General features: G+C 46.2%; 1 protein-coding gene across 1 annotated transcript; it reads right to left on the minus strand.

The window, feature by feature from the left end:
- Nucleotides 1–10,910: 10,910 nt before the first annotated feature.
- Nucleotides 10,911–11,510, minus strand: LOC124661700 (ABA-inducible protein PHV A1-like). The gene has a single exon (XM_047199578.1). It carries the CDS (start codon nucleotides 11,444–11,446, stop codon nucleotides 11,081–11,083), a length of 366 nt encoding a protein of 121 aa, XP_047055534.1. The 5' UTR covers nucleotides 11,447–11,510; the 3' UTR covers nucleotides 10,911–11,080.
- Nucleotides 11,511–16,156: the final 4,646 nt, after the last annotated feature.

Below are 16,156 nucleotides of genomic sequence, written 5' to 3' on the forward strand. Positions count from 1 at the left end.
CTCTCCTTGATCGTATTGCATCATACTCCTCTCTTGATCCTTGAAAACTTCCTCCACACCAAACTCGAAACAACTCATTAGAGGGTTAGTGCACAATAAAAATTAACATGTTTAGAGGTGACACAATCATTCTTAACACTTCTGGACATTGCATAAAGCTACTGGACATTAATGGAACAAAGAAATTCATCCAACATAGCAAAAGAGGCAATGCGAAATAAAAGGCAGAATCTGTCAAAACAGAACAGTCCGTAAAGATGGATTTAATTGAGGCACCAGACTTGCTCAAATGAAAATGCCCAAATTGAATGAAAGTTGCGTACGTATCTGAGGATCACTCACGTAAATTGGCTTAATTTTCTGAGTTACCTACAGAGAATTAGACCCAGATTCGTGACAGCAAAGAAATCTGTTTCTGGCGCAGTAATCCAAATCTAGTATTTACTTTACTATCAAAGACTTTACTTGGCACAACAAAACATAAAACTAAGATAAGGAGAGGTTGCTACAGTAGTAAACAACTTCCAAGACTCAAATATAAAACAAAAATACTGTAGTAAAAACATGGGTTGTCTCCCATAAGCGCTTTTCTTTAACGCCTTTCAGCCTAGGCGCGTAAAGTGTATATCAAGTATTATCAAAGGGTGGTGCATCTACAGCGGGGTTTGGAGTTTTCTCAACCATGCATAGTATATTGGATACATAAGTTTCAGCGGCTCCCTTTTCATTAGTCTTGGGCTTGCTACTCTCATCGAACAAATTTTCAGGAACAAGCCAAGCATAGTTATTTTCTAGTGCATCATTTATAGCTAGGAGTTTACATGGTATTGGTGCTTTGATCTCCCCACCATCATTAATATTATTAGTGTACCTTATTCTATCCATGTCCATTTTTTCAAGGAGACCAACAAAATTAGTATGAGAACCAAGCATATTAAATTTAGCAAAGACCTTTCTAGCCTCTCTTGCTAGACCACCAAATTCTCTAAGAAGGGTTTCTAAAACAAAATCTTTCTTTTCCCCTCTTCCATATCACCGAGTGTAAGAAACATATGTTGGATTATAGGATTGAGATTAACAAATTTAGTTTCCAACATGCGAACTAAAGCAAAGCAAGCAGCAATTTCATAAGTAGGAGCAAGTTCTACCAAGTGTCTATCTTCAAAATCTTCAACGGTACTAACATGACTGAAAAATTCTTCTATATTGTTTCTCCCAATTATAGACCCGCGTCCTACCGGTATGTCTTTTGTGGAAAAATTAAAAGGAAACATGATGAATCAAGTAAAGTAAATGCAAGTAACTAATTTTTTTTATTTTTGATATAGAGTGCAAGACAATAAATAAAGTAAAGCTAGCAACTAATTTTTTGTGTGTTTTGATATAGAGTGCAAGACAATAAATAGAGTAAAGCTAGCAACTAATTTTTTTTTTGTGTTTTGATATAATGCAGCAAACAAAGTAGTAAATAAAATAAAGCAAGACAAAAACAAAGTAAAGAGATTGGGAAGTGGAGACTCCCTTGCAGCGTGTCTTGATCTCCCCGGCAACGGCGCCAGAAAAAGAGCTTGATGGCGTGTAACTCACACGTTCGTTGGGAACTCCAAGAGGAAGATATGATGCGCACAGCAGCAAGTTTTCCCTCGTAAAGAAACCAAGGTTTATCGAACCAGGAGGAGCCAAGAAGCACGTTGAAGGTTGATGGCGGCGGGATGTAGTGCGGCGCAACACCGAGAGATTCCGGCGCCAACGTGGAACCCGCACAACACAACCAAAGTACTTTGCCCCAACGAAACAATGGAGGTTGTCAATCTCACCGGCTTGTCTGTAACAAAGGATTAACCGTATTGTGTGGAAGATGATTGTTTGCGAGAGAAAACAAGAAAGAACAAGTATTGCAGCAGATTTGTATTTCAAGTATAAAAGAATGGACCGGGGTCCACAGCTTCACTAGAGGTGTCTCTCCCATAAGATAAAAGCATGTTGGGTGAAAAAATTACGATCGGGCAATTGACAAATAGAGAGGGCATAACAATGCACATACATGTCATGATAAGTACAAGTGAGATTTAATTGGGCATTACGACAAAGTACATAGACCGCCATCCAGACTGCATCTATGCCTAAAAAGTCCACCTTCAGAGTTATCATCCGAACCCCTTCCAGCATTAAGTTGTAAAACAACGGACAATTGCATTAAGTATGGTGCGTAATGTAATCAACAACTACATCCTTAGACATAGCATCAATGTTTTATCCCTAGTGGCAACAAGCACATCCACAACCTTAGAACTTTCCGTCACCGTCCCGCATATCAATGGAGGCATGAACCCACTATCGAGCATAAATACTCCCTCTTGGAGTTAAGAGCAAAAACTTGGCCAGAGCCTCTACTAATAACGGAGAGCATGCAAGATCATAAACAACACATAGGTAATAACTTGATAATTAACATAACATAGTATTCTCTATCCATCGGATCCCGACAAACACAACATATAGCATTACGGATAGATGATCTTGATCATGTTAGGCAGCTCACAAGATCCAACAATGAAGCACAATGAGGAGAAGACAACCATCTAGCTACTGCTATGGACCCATAGTCCAGGGGTGAACTACTCACTCATCACTCCTGAGGCGACCATGGCGGTGAAGAGTCCTCCGGGAGATGATTCCCCTCTCCGGCAGGGTGCCGGAGGAGATCTCCAGAATCCCCCGAGATGGGATTGGCAGCGGCGGCGTCTCGCAAGGTTTTCCGTATCGTGGCTCTCGGCATCGGGGGTTTCGCGACGGAGGCTTTAAGTAGGCGGAAGGGCAACGCGGGGGCCACACGAGGGCCCCACGCCATAGGTCGGCGCGGCCAGGGCCTGGGCCGCGCCTCCCTATGGTGGCGGCGCCTCGTGGCCCCACTTCGACTCCTCTTCGGTCTTCTGGAAGCTTCGTGGCAAAATAGGACCCTGGGCGTTGATTTCGTCCAATTCCGAGAATATTTCGTTACTAGGATTTCTGAAACCAAAAACAGCGTAAAAACAAGAATCGGCTCTTCGGCATCTTGTTAATAGGTTAGTTCCAGAAAATGCACGAATATGACATAAAGTGTGCATAAAACATGTAGATATCATCAATAATGTGGCATGGAACATAAGAAATTATCGATACGTCGGAGACGTATCAGAAGCTCAAAGTCCAATGAAGTTCGGATTGGACCAATTACAAGGGCTCGTGCGAAGCTACTTAAACAACAGGTGAACTTGTTTCTAAACGGTACTTTGATTGATGAGAACTTTATACTGCCGAAATCCTATTACTTATGTATCATCAGGTATCAAGAGGAGACGAGCGTCGCACGAGGAGTAGAGGAGCAGCTGGACATGAAGACGGACGTCAAGATGGACGTGAAGCTGGACATGGAGCTGGACATGAAGATATCTCATGGTCGCGCGAGGGAGGAGCGGGAGGCATGCGCGAGAGGAGAAGACGACGTCCAGGCCGGTCCAGCACCCGGTCCGACCGGGCCCCGGACCGGCCAGCCCGGTCACCAGCCCGGTTGACCGGTCGCCAACCGGCCGCCAACCGGATATGATGCATCGTACCGGGCAAAACCGGAAAGTTGCGAAGCTTCCGGCTGCCGCCCGGTCGACCGGACGCTGGACCGGCCGACCCGGTCCCCGGCCCGGTTGACCGGATTCCGGACCGGATTCGTCCGAGTCCGCTCCTCGACCAGCATCTATTCCGGGTCGGTTATTCTTGTATCTTTTCGACCAGAACTCGTCCCGACACCTATATAAGTGCCCGGACGCCCCCTAGCTGCTTTAGACCACGTTTAAGATAAACCCTAGTTCTTAGTTGTTTGCTCTAGCAAAACTATTGAATCCCTACACCATATTGCTTGATATTGTGTAGATCCTGAAAAAGTCTTGTGTGATCTCGCTGTTCCATTGGGAATTAGACGGTTGCAACTTACCGCTTCGTGGTCGGCGGCTACGTGCGCAAGTGTGTGGATTTGCGAATATCTTGCAGGGTTGAGAGCTGTTGCATTGGCGACAGGGACCAATCGAGAGATCTCGTTGCGTCATACAAGTTATCATCCACTTCATCGTCGTGTTTCTCCGCTGCCATCACCCCGTGATCATCATCACCACCGTTGCTTACTGAGAAGATCGGGCCACTCCTTATCAGATAACATCAATGTCATGATCAGTTCTTCCCTGAAGTTGACAGAGAAATTAGAATAATGTTGGAAGCAATGAAGAGATTTCTTCAAATAAAATCCAGCATATAAACATACGGTAACTCAAAGTAATTGAGTCCTAGAAGACACCCACTGATCTTTTCCTCGGAGCAATCAAATAATAGCACAAACTCAGGAAATATGCAGCTTTCTTTCAAAAAGGAAAAGAAAAACATCAAGTGTCATAATTTTTTGAACTTAGGACTTCCACTTATACTTAATACAAAAATGAAAAAAAACCGAAGTGAGCTTACCTCATTCTCTAATGCACCGAGAAACTTTCTGTTGCACTTCTTGTCACAACTTCTTGTAATACCTTCGTAGTTATCTCAGGTGGAACAATTTTCCCTTCCTTTTATCAGGTTACCAATCACTTCTATGTAAAAAAAAATGGTGACAAAAATAGCTAAGTGTAATAATTAAATAGTTATGAATGTAGCCTACGTGGTAGAGTGGGTTTGTTGCACAATCTCAGAATGAGACATGATTTCTACGCACAATAGATTCAATGCTGAGACATACATGTAAACCCAAAATAACCCAAATATTACTACCGTGTGTTCCTTCTCCATTTCCACGACCATTTGTTGACTGTCATAAAGTGAGAAACCATAAAATAAAAGCATAATAATAGGTAATGATAGGAAGCTCGTGTGCTAGGAAAAGAAGTTGTAAATATCATTACATAATTTGGATGTTACCTCAAAAATAGATACAGATGCAACTTTCTTGCCACTCAAAATGTTCTCAATAGCATCCTGCAATAGGAACAACCATATCCATGAAAGAAAGCATGTGAGGATTGAATCCAGGCCCGGTAGCAAAAAGGTAATGCTGAAACGGAAACAAAATTCATTAGAACTTTGGATAGGCATGTGGAGAGAATCCGTAGTGGTGTCTTCCTCCACCATACCTCCATGCTCCTCCGCGGCTACACTGTCTCCACCCTGCCTCCTAGTGGCCCGCAATAGTGCCCTGTTTTGGCAGCACGGTGATCCATTATGTGGTGACCCTGAGTAGTGAGGGACGAATCAGATGTTTAGTTTGCACCTTCAGGTACACAACAACACTTATCCCCACCGTGTCCACCTCCGAGTCGGAGAATTTCCACCAACATGCCCGTCTTATGTCCATTGTTTACCCGTCGCGCATCTCCGAGCTGTCCATCCCCTGCTACATCTTCTCCTCCTCTCCTACTGATGGAAGCGCAAAGGCCTTGATGGAGGCCTAGATGCGCGTGGGCCTTGGCATGGTGCATGCGGCCTCCTGGTGCGACATCGACAATCCGTGCGACCGAACCTTCTTTGTGCATCCCATGGTTATCCCCGTTGCGCTCCGGTGTTGTTCCTTTTCTACGCAAAAATAAAAATAGGAATACAACAATGTATTCGTAGCTTCGTATGATCATATTTATATCCCTCGTATCCCTGTCGGGAACCTCATGGACACGCCGAGCCACACCGGCAAGGACGAGACACCGCTGCAGGTCAATCTCAATGGCATCGCCACCATCATTGGAAAGTTTGGGTTTGCGGTCACCGTGCTCACATTCTATCATGCACATGGATCTGTTTCTGTACGCCAAGGAAGATTCCCTCGGCGGACTACTGACTGCTGACATGGGGGATGGACGAGGCGCTTTCCGCGCTCAACTTCTTCAGTGTGGCCGTCACCATCATCATCGTCGCTGTCCTAGAGGGCTTGCCGTTTGCTGTGACGCTCAGCTTGGCGGTCGCCATGAAGAAGATCATGCAAGAGTGCGCGATCGTTCGGCACCTCTCGGCATGCGAGACCATGGGATCAAAAGGCATTTGGAGCGACAAGACCGGCACGCTTACCACTAACCACTGGTCGTCGAGAAGGTCAATGCAGCTCACGCGAAGCCCACTGTCAACACCGCCAAGGACTTCGAGGAGCTCAACTCCGCAACAATATGGGAGGTGTTCGCGGAGCTGCTGCTGGAGGGCGTCTTCTAGTGCACTTGCTCTAAGGTCGTCCGCGGCAAGGATGGCACAAACATCGTCCTGTGCATGCCGCACGCCTACCGAGATGGCCATCCTTGAGTTCGGGCTCCGGCCTCGAGGTGGATCTGCCACGAAGGGATAGTTGTGCTCGGTTAGTTGCGTGCGGCCAACAGCTCTGCCTCACGCGGCATCTGCATCTGGAGTTGTCGATGAGAATGTTGCAGCGGTGGGCGATGTCGTGGCTCCGCCCTCTAGTTCTGGAACAAGCCGCCGCCATGTTCGTCTGTATGTGGCGTCCAGCTTCCTTCCTTGTGATGAGCAACACACTCTTGCACAAATACGAAGTCTTGCCCCACCTACCGATGGTGGGGAGGAAGAAGACGGCATGGGGATTCCACACCCACGCCGAGCCAAGGGTGAGGAAATAAATCAGGGCGGCACTTGTGCTCTCTCTACTGTTTCCGTTCTCCTGTCTGGATGTCGAATCGAGATGACGTACGGATCGAGTACGGGCAAGGAGAATGGAATATATAACAGTTTTCGTCTTAACTTTTGGCATGGGATAGAAAAACTATGAACAACCGTACCATCCTAATTGAACGAAAATGCCACATGGATTGTCACATAGCGATGCCGCAACCAAGCTGGCAAGCTGCCATGATCCGCGGTAGCTATGACCGTGATTGCTTTTCACATATATTTTCTGAATTACCTTGATTGGTGCGGTATGTTTCCCATCGTTTTTTAGAAAATTACCTAAACTGTGGTTCCTTACTTTGTATTGGACGTGATTGCCATCCTAAAAAATGCCCCTTGCAACTTTCCAAAAAATTCCTTGATTGTGACGATCTGATTGCCATCTGATAGAAATTCCCTTTGCTACTATCCAAGAAAATTCTTGATTGGCATGATTATTTCCTAAATTATGACTAAAGAATTGATATCGCAGCCCCGCAAAAAAATTGATATCACTAATTGATGACATTAGATACAACGAAGCGGAAACCGTCAATTTAGATTGGATGGCTAGGATGCTTTTAATGACGAACACCAAAGTGCGTTGAGTGTCAAACGACAAACTCCCATTTAATAGTAAAGAAATTTTAGTCCCGAGCCTGCAGCCAAATCATTGATTCTCTCCCGTCGTTGGGCCTTCGCCACCCACCGCCGCAGCCCCACCTTGGCCGTCCGCCGCCGCGCCTTGGTCGCCATCCGTAAACCTGCATGGTCGCCCACCATCGCGATGCTTGGCCCGCCACCAGCCCCTACTGCCACCACTAAATCCATGCCGCATGTCATAGCTCACGTCGCGCGGCAGGCTGCCGTCGCTGCGGGCAAGCAGGCCACCGCCGGCGCTATGGTTGAGGTGGGGAGGAGGGCTTGGTCAGAGCATCTCCAGTCGCCCCTCCCCATCCCCCTCCCAAACAACTATGGGGGGTGCCGACATCCTTTGTTTCTAGTCGCGCGCGCCCAAACTTCCTTTTGGGCCGGAAGAAGGCATTTTAGCTGCCGGTGCTACCATCCCACTCCCAACCCGCATGAGGGCGAGCGGGGTGCCGACATAACGGGCATGCTTGGCAGGCCCCGTCTAGCCGCGAGACATTTCAGCGTTAAAGCCTCGTCTCCCGCGCCATAGGTTTTTCCATCAGCAGGCGAACAGGCTCCCGTCGCTTCAATGACAGCTGGCAGTGTAAATGTCGTGCCACCCGTCCCGATGCGGCTCCCCCACCTATTTTTACCCCTTCTTCCCTCTCGTCGTTATCCAAATCTCGTCGCCCTCTCTCCCTTCCGCCGCACACAAACCCTAGAGCCCACCACCACCACCACCGTCCATCGTCGCGAGCATCAAGGGATACGGCGCCGCCACCAACGGCTTGGGCGGCCGCACCCTGCACGAGGAGGAAGCCCGGGTGTTGTACGAGTCGAGGTATATGGCCCCACCCGACATGCACGCTCCCGGAAATTGGAGGCTGAGCGCGGGCGGGATCCGCATCCTACCGGAGCTGCGCGACAGCGATGGTCGCGCACTAATAGAACGTCAGCACGCTGGAGCAGCGGGTGGAGCCGCGCTGGAACCTGGACAATAACGGCTGGGACTCCTCCTTCCGCCAGCGTAGCCTCTTTGAGTTGTCCCGCTACGACGGGAACGACCCACCGCCGCTGAAAAAGAATTCCTTGGCCCGCTGGATCCGGTGGGGCGCGCCCAGACGCACGCTCGCCGCCATCCTCGAGCACATCGCGGCCGGCAATGAGCCGCGGCTGGAGTTACCGGCGCTCCCACGACGGTGGGCGCCGTGGAGGATGGTGTCGGGGTCCTCCCCTTTGAAAGGATCATATGCCGCACCTAGAGGGGGGGTGAATAGGTGCTACCCAATTTTTAGTTCTTTTTCAATTTAGGCTTGACACAAAGGTAAATTCTCTAGATATGCAACTAAGTGAATTTACCTATATGACAAGGTTATCAACTAAGCAAGATATAGCTACGCAATATATAGGAGATGGAATGGGATGGAGGTAACCGAGAGTGGAGCACGCGATGACACGGAGATGATTCCCGTAGTTCCCTTCCTTTGCAAGAAGGTACGTCTACGTTTGGAGGAGTGTGGTTGCTACGAAAGCCAAACCAACAGCCACGAAGGCTTCACTCAGATCTCCGGTGAGCAACGCCACAAAGGCCTAGCCCACTTCCACTAAGGGATTTCCTCGAGGCGGAAACCGGGCCTTTACAAGGTTCTTGGGGCACACATCCACAACCGAATTGGAGGCTCCCAAATCTGTTACAACACAACAATCAACAACAATACATCAACACAAATCAACTAGGGATCCAAAGAGGAACACTAGCAAGGGGGGCCCTCAAGCATATGAGGGGGAAATAAAAAACGCTTCGGTGAGGATGTAGATTGGGGTCTTCTCCTTCGATTCTCCAAAGCACAAGTGATTTGGGTGGTTGAGGGAGGAGATCTGGCTATTTTGGTGTTCTTGGTGGCTCAGCAATGGAGGATGAAGATCTTAGGGTTTGAGCAAGCTTCCAAGGTAGGTGAAGGGGGGTATTTATACCCCACCCACTTTTCTGCCCGTTGGAGGTGAAACGCCGGCAGTGCCGGCCTTGAGACGCCGGCAGTGCCGGCCACTTTTCTGAAACTGCAGGTCGACAGACAGGCCGGCAGTGCCGGGGTGTACACACCGGCAGTGCCGGCCCAGTGTTGCCGGCAGTGCCGGCCAGGGCCAGGTTTCAGCTTCTTCCTTTTTTTCTTTTCTTCCTTTTTGAGTGGGTCGAGATTTTCCGTGGTATCTTTTCCATACCTGTAAACCACTTAGCACACGGTTAAATTGTCACCGGTGTTGTTAACAAACACACAAAACTTAGAGATCATGAAATGTTCTTTCACCCTTCCTCTTCGTCTTTGAGGTCCTCGTCGAGGGCCTCCGCGAGCAGCGACCTCCGCATGGGAGGGTCGCAGTCGTCCGTGACCCACCGCCCCAAAAGAGAGGATGACGACGGCTCCACCTCTAGGCTCAAGAAGCGGAAAGCAGAGGTGGAGGAGGTGGCGTGGGCGCCGCCGCCTGATTACCCGGTGGGGCAGCTCCGTTTCGCCACCGACGACCCGGAGGATTTCCCGGGTTAGTGGACGGTGATGCTCGCGTCGTACAACGACGTGTTGCCAGCCACGAACGACTTCACGGAGGCGTGGTCGAGGTCCAGGGCGAAGAAGGAGACGGTAGAGTGCACGCACCACCTCGACATTGTCGTCGAAGTGGAAGACTCTCCACCGCGCCGCCGTGGCGACCCCGGCCAAGGCTGCAGCTTCTCCTCTCCGCCGCCGAAGGTGGAGCACAAGGACGAGAGCTCCAACAAAAACGGCGACTACATCGTCTTCTACAATCGCCTCGGCCTTAACTAGTTTTAATGTTTTAATTTCATGTTCCTAGAGTTCGCGCTATATATGTATCTACTTAGGGGGCACCGCTAGAATAACAGCACTCCCCTTTGCCTGGGGGTCCGACTGGACATGCTCTCACGGTCTGCTCTAGGAGGTTTCGATATACTTATTCATTTTTGTTTTGCTTGCACAGCTAGTAACTAACGCAGGGTAGTTTAGGCCACCGATAAAGATCTGACGGAACACAGACGGTAGTGTCATACTCCAAATGTCAAATAGGGAAGGCAAAAAAAAAAAGAGTCAAATAAGAGATCATATTTAAAAGTAGTGTTAAATAAGGAATTCTCTCTATTTACACGGTATACCTGGGTCTCATGCATGACTAATTCACTCATGATCGATTCGTCCGGGTTGCGGGTCTGGTGGGCGGGAGAAATCCTTGTCGGCATGTCTGACACCAACGCGGTGATGCCTGCGGGTGTCGCCCTGCCTTCTTGAAGGGCGTCGGCTGTCCCTCCACCCCAATCCCTTCCGCGTATCTGGGGAAACCTTAGGATTAGTCTGGGCAGCAGCGGTGTCATCGTCGCTTTCCTTGTTAAAGGTGTTGCTTTATATGCGGTGCTTATTTATTTTTGGGCTAGGAGTGTGGTGGAATTCTCCTGGGGCGCAGCGGTTGCGAGTCGTCTTTGTTTCTATCAAGCTGCCGGTGTTGGCATTTCTTTCCTTTTTTTTTTCTCTTTTATTTCTTTTAGGCTTCGTTGTGCTGCGGCCCCAGCATGCTTGTTGTATCGATTGGTTGCTATATTAATATAGCAGGGCGAAAACCTATTTCGAGTGGAAGTATCCTCATATTCATACCCCAGTCGCATACATCAAAGTTACACCAATGCTCGCGTAAAAATTAGTAGTGGAACGGAAATCAGAACAGTACATAAGGGATAATAACGAGATAAAAAGAGGGCAAGAGCTAACGAGGACCACGCAAACGAACATCATTATCATTTCTTCTCGGCGGCGGCATCTCCTCCCATACCAAGCGTGTTCATGACGGCGTCCTTGGCGCCCACGGCGGCGCCCATCACCTGCCCGCCGGCCTGCTGGAAGACGTTGCCGCCGGCGGCCTCTTCCTTGGCGGCAGCGGGGCCCTTGGTGTACTCCACAGCGTCGGCGGCCCTGTCCTGCACGTACTGCGCGGTCTCGGTGGCCTTCTGCTTGGCGGCGTCGGCGGTATCCGTGGCGGCCTTGGTGACCGCCGTAGTTTGCTCGCCGATGAAGGTGCCGGCCTGGTCCTTCGCCGCGATGGCGCGGTCCTGGATGGAGGGCGCCTCCTCGGGCTTAACCTCGGTCGAGAACCAGCCAGACATTTTCTGAAGTGGATAGATGAGGCTTGTGTTCTATCTTCTTCTTTTCGTTTGCTTATTGTGGAGAGCTCCGTTCTTTCTTTAAATAGAGCGTTTGCACCGTTGCTGAGACCTGCTGCGTACGATTTCATTGGATATTTTGCTTGCACATCGATCGTTGTCGGCCACTTGTACATTCAGCGGCATTGATGGCTGGCATGTCGGCAGAACCCAGTTGCTTGACATGTGTCCATTACATACGTCGGCAGATTCCAATTGCTTCCAATATGTGGTTTCACGATGTTTTCTCCGGAGCTTGCCATAAATTATGTGGATGCGTCTCTTTTCCTTTTAACATCTATTGCATCCATGTGTTTCAAAAAGTAGTTACTAGTTCTCATCAACCGAGCGGTGTAGATAGATAGGATAATTTTCGCATCAAATTTGCTTTCTATCCGTTTAAGAGAATTTATATCTAATTTGAAGGAATCTGATTGATAGGAATATCAGATTCCAAAATTGACACCGTATACGGTATCGGATATGGTATACCAAATAGCACCCGGATATCCATATCTAAAAATTATGTAGGATTTCTGATGATTTTTATCCGAATAATCCGATTTTCATCTGAAATATCAAAGCTAACAGAACATATGTGGTGGTTAATTAGTTAGTTGCCGAGCTCGTGTATTAAACAATAGCTCACTTTTATAGTCACTCTATGGAATATGAATGTTTTGTTGAATTTGTTTTATTAATTATTTTTGGTTGTATGGTTTGTAGGCATACTTATACGCGTACATATACGATTAATTTTGTTTCCGTCCCAAGCCCATTATGTTTCTATTCCGAATCAGCCATCTCATGTTTTTGGATTCGAATCCATAATCGATCATTGACCCATCCGGTTTAATAGGATATGGTAACAACACAATCCGATTCATTTACATCCCTACATGCACAGGGTATGTTGTTGGACACAAATAAAACTTTTGCATTATGTTGCTGAAATGAAATGTAAATTTCCAACACTTCCTAAGTGAGATGGGCACATAGAACAAAATTAAGTGATATAGACTACCACACAAATTTTCCATATTTTGGAAAAGCCGTGTGATATCAGCTCTTTTGCAATGGGTTTACCTTGTACATTAAGTAGTGCTTAGCAATTTTTATGAAGATTAGCTATATATTACTACCTCCGTTTCAAGAAATAAGGCGCACGCGTATTCCAAGATAAACTTTGACCATAAAAATTGAGCAACAAAATCTTTATTATATTATATGTAATTAGTATTGGTGGATTCGTCTTGAAAACACTTTTTAGTGATATTAATTTCATAGAAACAATCTTTATCTATTTAAAGTAATCCGTGGTCAAACAAAAAGCTCGTAAAACGAGGGCGGCTTATTCCTTGAAACGGAGGTAGTATTGGTTTCAACTAACACTTGACATTGGTGTCCACGTGTTGCTTGTCTAGGCTTGACTCCATTCCCTCCACATAGAAGGGCGGGCCTGGTGCAGCGGTAGAGCCTCACCGCCTGTGACCGAGAGGTCCCAGGTTCGAGTCGCGATCTCCTCACATTGCACTTCGTGAGGGTAAGGCTTGCCACTAACACCTTCTCCAGACCCCGCACAGTGCGGGAGCTCTCAGTACTGGGTACGTCCTTTTTTAGATATTATCTGACCTTTTTTTAACTCAAGCAAATGAAGTAGTTATCTAAAAGTCATATTATTTATGAAAATTTAGCCAACTTAAGTGAAGTAAAGAGGTAAGAATGGATGGTGTCACCCATTTCATATTTCCACGGTTTTACTGGAGAAAGCCATCTCTCTCAACTATTCGACTCTTCGAAGAACAACCACATGGTAAGAGCATCTCGGGTCCTCCAAATCGTTTGCTTCGGTAGGCGACATTCTCGTAGTTGTTGCTTCTGTCGCCGCCGCACATTTGATTGATGATTTTTGTTGTTGACACGTAGACATGGTCAACGAGAACGACATGAAAATTCATCAATTGATGGAGGAGGATGTTGTCAGTGTTGATATTTGGGAGCACTTGTCGATCCTAACCTGTCTTCGACAAATGCAAGTTGCCGAGGAGGAAAAGGCTGGTCCACGACGTCGAAAAGGTTAAAAAAATGAACAAACATTTTTGGATGACGTCATTATTTCAGATTTTTAGTTCATTTTTGGCAAAAAAAAAAGAAGGTAAAGGTACCCTAATATTGGCCCACTTGACATCAATGTGTTAGCCGGACCGCACGTTTTGCCAACCAGCTGAGAGCAAGTACAATAGAGTCCAGTCAGCTGACTATAAGACATTAAATAATATATTTTATATGAGTTGGAGGAGAGAGAAGAGGAGAGAGAAAGGAGGTGGGCTACTATGCAATAGCCAGCTCTTGCACATGCTCCTAGACACTTTGTGAGAGTAAAATGTGGGCCATATATTAGTAAAAGCGCTTCATTCTTATAGCCAACTATTATACATGTTAGCTATATGATACTACAAATGATATGACATTTTATTATAGCCAGCAGTTGGCTATACTATTGGAATTGCTCTGATTCGATCGCGCGCGCACACACAGTTGCCTCGACGATCACGATGCAAGTTTTTTTTGAGCGGGGATCACGATACAAGTGTTGCCTGGCTCCAATCGGCTTCGTGCCTGCACGCAATCACTTGCACTGTCCGTGTATCATGATGTCATCTGTCATGATAGTGTTGCTCATCTCACATGCCAATTTCTTAACACCATACACACCTGCATCTGCTCATGGATCGATCGATCCATTTTCTTTCTTCTCTGATCACTCCATCCTCAACCAGTTGCCAGCGAGTTAGCCTAGACTAGTCTGTTTTTACCGTTGTTGTGCAGATACAGCTGGTGCCATGCCAACATGTGGAGAATAGCTATCGAATCGAGGAATATGTTTTTGCTGGACGAGTTCTCTGAAATTTACAAATCAGCTCTGTTTTTTGCAAGGCGATTTTCTGAACTCTGGTTTCTTGAACTTTTCCTACACTCTGATTCAAGGGTACAGAACACAGAAGTGCCTAACTGCCTAACTGCCTAAGGGCCTTGCGAGCTTGAGTAGTGGGATTAGTCCGAGGCCCATTCACAATAAACGAGCTAAGTCAAAGAGTGACTGGAAGAAGAGCTGGACCTCCAATTGGCGGCCCAGCATTGTGCGTGCTCTATGGTCACTCCGCCTAAAGGTGGTTTTATGGGCTTCACTAATTGCGGCCCAAATAGAGGGTACTGCTTTTATTTTTTTTCTTTAATTACCAAGTTTCTATTTATTTATTAAATTCAATCTAATGACACACAATTTTTTTTCTAACCATGTGAACATATTTTTGGAGAATGAATGATTTTTTAAAAATCATGAACGTTTCTTCTAATAAGTTAATATTTTTTAAATTTGTGAATATTTTTTAAAACATAATCCCTTCTTTAATTTTTTTTTTAAAAAGGGGTGAAGGAAACTTTTAAAAAAATGTAAATATCTACATTGGGTCCATTGAATATAATAGCTTGGTATTATAGATCTTATTACTTATTTCTACTAATTGATCAATCCTAAACATGTTTGATCTAAGACCATGTTAACGTGACTTTTTGCGAGCAAAGATTAATATGAATTATATGTATGAAAGAGAGGAATATCTTGTAAGTGTTATTTTCCGCATTAAAACATGTTGATGCCCTTTCTACCACTTTCTTCTATCTCTTAGTCCGAAGCGCTCACAACAAGAATTTGTTTGAAATGAGATTTTTTCCTCTTTCACTTATTAAGATGGAGAAAACGCAGTTTTAGTTTTACAAGGCCGGAGCCAATACCATCCAAAAACGCGGGAACAAGCATGCTAAAGGAGGACAAAAGTGAAAAAAACGTAAGGGTTACTCTCCGGCATGAAATTTATCCAACATTTCACACCATTGTAAATTGTGATCCAAATCTTCATCTCCTCCTTGACGTTCACAACAACTAAGAGATTCAAGAGTTGCGCTCCGTCTAGATCTCCGACAGACTAAAGTGATGATGAAAGCAACAACTTTGCGAGAAAGCTCTTGCGACGAGCAAAGCATGGACCAACAAGCCTTGATGGCTTGCATAACACCCCAACAGGTCAGTTGCGCATGGGAGAGGAAGATCGCGTTCGCAATGGAAATGGAGCATGAGCAAAGAAAAAATATTGAAGGAGCACATGTAATTAAAAAATATTTGCAAATAGTGTAAACAGGTATAATACCTCTAGGGTACAACTATAAAAGTTGTTCCTCACAAAAAAAAACTATAAAAGTTGTTGTTTTAAGGTTAATTTGCATCCAAATGGAGCCAATTCAGATACTATTACCTCTGTTCGGGATTATAAGACCTACACGTATACCTAGATAGTCAATTTGACCAACATAATGTGAATTGTATAAAACAAAAATTATATCATTAGAAAGTAGAACATCTAAACTTTCTAATGATATACTACCTCCAAGCCTAGGTCATCCTCCAAGCCTTAAGCTTTGGGATGTTCCATGGATTTGTAGTCATCCTCCAAGCCTAGGTCTCCACATCGCCCAACCTCTTGCCGCTGAGAACACCTCACCCGCGACCTGTCCCAGTAGCTTTGCACCCAAGTGTAGCTCCAACTTTGCGTCCTCCGATCTCTGCAAGTCTGCCCACCAATTAATCCAGTAAGCTACTTGATGCAAAACCTCAAT

The sequence above is a fragment of the Lolium rigidum genome, chromosome 6, assembly GCF_022539505.1.
Source record: "Lolium rigidum isolate FL_2022 chromosome 6, APGP_CSIRO_Lrig_0.1, whole genome shotgun sequence".
Lineage (NCBI taxonomy): Eukaryota > Viridiplantae > Streptophyta > Magnoliopsida > Poales > Poaceae > Lolium > Lolium rigidum.

Bases quoted from the DNA above. Each gene is read 5' to 3' on its own strand.
- LOC124661700 (XM_047199578.1), bottom strand. From the start codon at position 11,446: ATGTCTGGCTGGTTCTCGACCGAGGTTAAGCCCGAGGAGGCGCCCTCC.